The sequence below is a fragment of the Dermochelys coriacea genome, chromosome 17 (assembly GCF_009764565.3).
Source record: "Dermochelys coriacea isolate rDerCor1 chromosome 17, rDerCor1.pri.v4, whole genome shotgun sequence".
Lineage (NCBI taxonomy): Eukaryota > Metazoa > Chordata > Testudines > Dermochelyidae > Dermochelys > Dermochelys coriacea.
This window is the reverse complement of record NC_050084.1, coordinates 22,071,091-22,074,501: the sequence shown is the minus strand read 5'-3', so window position 1 is coordinate 22,074,501 and position 3,411 is coordinate 22,071,091. Positions and strand designations below refer to the sequence as shown.

General features: G+C 52.6%; 1 protein-coding gene across 1 annotated transcript; it reads left to right on the top strand.

The window, feature by feature from the left end:
- Positions 1–282: 282 nt before the first annotated feature.
- Positions 283–2,578, top strand: LOC119844643 (C-C motif chemokine 4-like). Its single transcript, XM_038375779.2, has 3 exons — positions 283–549; positions 712–826; positions 2,051–2,578. The coding sequence occupies exons 1-3, from the start codon at positions 477–479 to the stop codon at positions 2,136–2,138; spliced, it is 276 nt and encodes a 91-aa protein (XP_038231707.1). The 5' UTR covers positions 283–476; the 3' UTR covers positions 2,139–2,578.
- Positions 2,579–3,411: the final 833 nt, after the last annotated feature.

Genomic DNA, 3,411 nt, shown 5'->3' with positions numbered 1-3,411 from the left:
GCACCTCTTCCCCTACCCGCTCTTAATCGCTCATTCATATGATGCTCTGGCTCATGAGAGAAGCAGTATATCCCAGATGCCTCCTATTTGTCCAGACTTGCACGGCCAGGGAAAAGTCCCTCTCTTTGTCCCAGTGGATAAATCCCCCCCACTCCATGTGACTTACAGGCAACGTTCTGTTTTCCTTGGGGCCTGATGGTATGAAATAAACATGCTGAGTAAGAGCTTGGCACGCTCAGCGCCTCACTTGTTATTAATTCCTGAGGTTTGGCTGCAAGTTCCCTTTTCTCCCGTCTGCACAGAACATCCGTGATCCATGATCTGTGACATCCGCTCTGGAAATTCCATTCTGCTTCGCTTTGTCTCTCTGCCTCTGGAATTCCCTATAAAGGGAGAGGAGACTAGCATCTCAGTGTCACAGCTGGTGTGTGCCGTCGTCCCTGGCCCGGCTCCGCTCATCCTCTCTCCACAGCAACATGAAGGTCTGCGTGGCTGCCCTCGCTGTTCTCACCAGTGCTGCCTTCTGCTCCCTGGCCTCCTCTGCCCCACGTGAGTCCAGCTTCTCTCTCTGAAACTGTCCATTTCTGAAGGAAACCTATTTATTGCTCTTTGGATGGGAGATGGGGGAGGAACCCTTCCTCTGATAACGGGTGTTATTTTCCCTTGCATGGAATTCAAGGCACACTCACGCTGTCTGTTTCCATCTTTCAGTGGGATCGGACATGCCCATCTCCTGCTGCTTCTCCTACACGGCCCGCCAGATCCCGCGCAGCATGGTGGTGGATTACTATGACACCAACAGCAAGTGCTCTTTACCCGCTATAGTGTAAGTGCAAACTCCTGACGCTGGAGACAGGCAGTGAGCAGATGTGCAGAGACAGCTTCTGCTTCAATACATTCTTGTGTTGCAAGCATTACAGTGTATTCAAGCACTGCAATGGAATAGTTTGCTCTATGTCAGCAGTTCTCAGACTGTGGGTCAGGATCCCAAAGTGGGTTGTAATCCTATTTTAATGGGGTTGCCAGGGTTGGCTTAGACTTGCTGGGGCCTGGGGCCAAAGCCTGAGCCTCACCACCCAGGATCAAAGTCCAAGGGCTTCAGCCCTGGGCGGCAGGGGTCAGGTTACAGGCCCCCTGCCTCAGGTTGAAGTCCTTGGGCTTTGGCTTTGACCCCCCTACCCCGCACATCCAGCGTAGTGGGGCTTGGGCTTTGGTGGGATTAGGGCGGGCTCAGGCTTCGGTCCCTCCGGGGTCATGTAGTAATTTTTGTTGTCAGAAGGAGGTCGCAGTGCAATTAAGTCTGAGAACCCCTACTCTACGTCTACATGGCAGTTAAACACCCGCGGCTGGTCCACGTCAGCTGACTTGGGTTTGCGGGTCTCAGCTGTGGGGCTATAAAATTGCGGTGTAGACATTCAGGCTCGGGGTAGAGCCCAAGCTCTGGCATTCTGCAATGCGGGAGGATCCCAGAGCCTGGGTTTCAGCCCAAGCCCGAATGTTTACATGGCAATCTTTAGCCCCACAACCTGAGCCTGAGTCAGCTGACCCAGGCCAGCCATGGGTCTTTTATTCCAGTGTAGACGTACCCTTGGTGTCTGGCTGCTGCTTCTGATTGCCAGCATGAGGCAAATTCATCTGTCAAAAGCCTGAGTTCAATGACTAGAGAGTCCACTGCACCGGCACAGACTCTGAGAGCCAAGTATTCGCAGCCTGAAGAAAAGGCCACCTAGAAGGGATTCCCCCATGGCTCCTCTAGGGTCCTGGGGTGGGACCTGCTCACCCCTGGGGGTAATGGGGTGTGGGGATGGGGCAGGAAGTGAGGCTGGGGGAGGGCAGCCCACAGGAGGCTTTAATATGTAGAGCAGGCAGCCGAATGGGAGGAGGGGCAGGCCAGGTGGCCCAGACCAGCATCAGGTTCTGGTGGAGGATCCTTCAGGGACAGGACAGAACTGACTGGCTGTACTGAAATCTGGAAGTGGGGCGACCCAGGAGGGTGGGGGAGAGACACAACGTTTCTCTCACTGTAACCCGTCTCCTTCCTGTCCCACAGGTTTATTACGAAGAAAGGCCGGGCCCTCTGTGCCAACCCCAGCAACTCCTGGGTCAAAGCCTATGTGACCCACCTGGATCTGAACTGAGCAGAGTTGGGGACAGAGAATTATTCCTATTTATTACATGTATTATGGTAGCGCTCTACAGGCCCATTGTGCAAGGTGGTGTCACATGGGACAAACAGGCGATTCCTGATCCCAAGACCTGGCCATGTAAGGACAGAGTTCAAAGGGCCCCGGAAGGATCTCACCTCACTTCTGCTGACACATGACAGGATGCTGCTACCAACCCACTTTTCAAAGAACTGACAAACACTGGACTTTTAACATATCATGTGAAGACGTGCAGTTGGGCCCACATTCTTTGTATTGCTAATTATATTATTTATGGAATGCATGCAGGTGGGTCACATGACTCCCCGTGCATCGCAGTGACTGATACAAAAACACGCCAGGCTGTTGAATGTGTTGGGTTCTTTGTGCTGTAATATTAGGCGACGACCAGGGATTGGGTAGAGCGATGATTTTGGAAAATAAAATGTTTTGTAGAAAAACACCCTGTTTTTTTCCTTAATGTAATTCCCGACTGGAAGGATTTCCAGGCCTAGAAACATAATCTGACCACTGTGCCTGCCTGTCTTACTAGGAGAGGATCTGGAACAAACCCTACCAGCTCAGCACCACCAGAGTCAGGGGAAAATTTGGCCCTGTTTGCAGTTCACATGACCTATCCCTCATGCACATCTACATCCAGAGCATCCACCTCTGCATGCCCTATCTACAGCGCACACACCCAGCTGCCCATTATGTACATGCAGGAAACAAAAATAGTGATGGGGCGTATAGTTCCCATGGTAAACTGGGAGGACAAAGGGTTAAATCTCTTACCCTGAGCTGAGGACAGCACCAGGTTTGCAGAGACTGCAGTGAGGGAATAAGCTCAATTGGGGGGGGAGGGGGGAAGCGGGGGAAGGGCAGGACTGGTCCCTCTTCTAGAGGGTAAGGAGGGGAGTCCGGAGTTGGGGAAGACCTCTGTGTGTGTGTGTAGGGAATCTCCCCAGGAGTAGGGGAGTTACCCAGCTTGCCCAAGGGAGACACAGTCATTGCCCCAAGGAGCTGAACTGAGAATTTTCCCTTCCTGTAGAGACACTTTACAGAGCCCTGAAGCTGGATAGGAACTGGGTTGTTTAAATGCCCTGGAGAAGGAGGCATGTTGTTCCACTTGCCACTTCTATCAGCTGTGGCTTGTTGTTTCTGGGCACAGAGCCAGTGCATGTAGGCACGCACATATACACGCTGCATGGAGCCACTCAGCCCTGCATGCGCCTTAATGCCTCGGACACATCTCATCCCTCCCTTG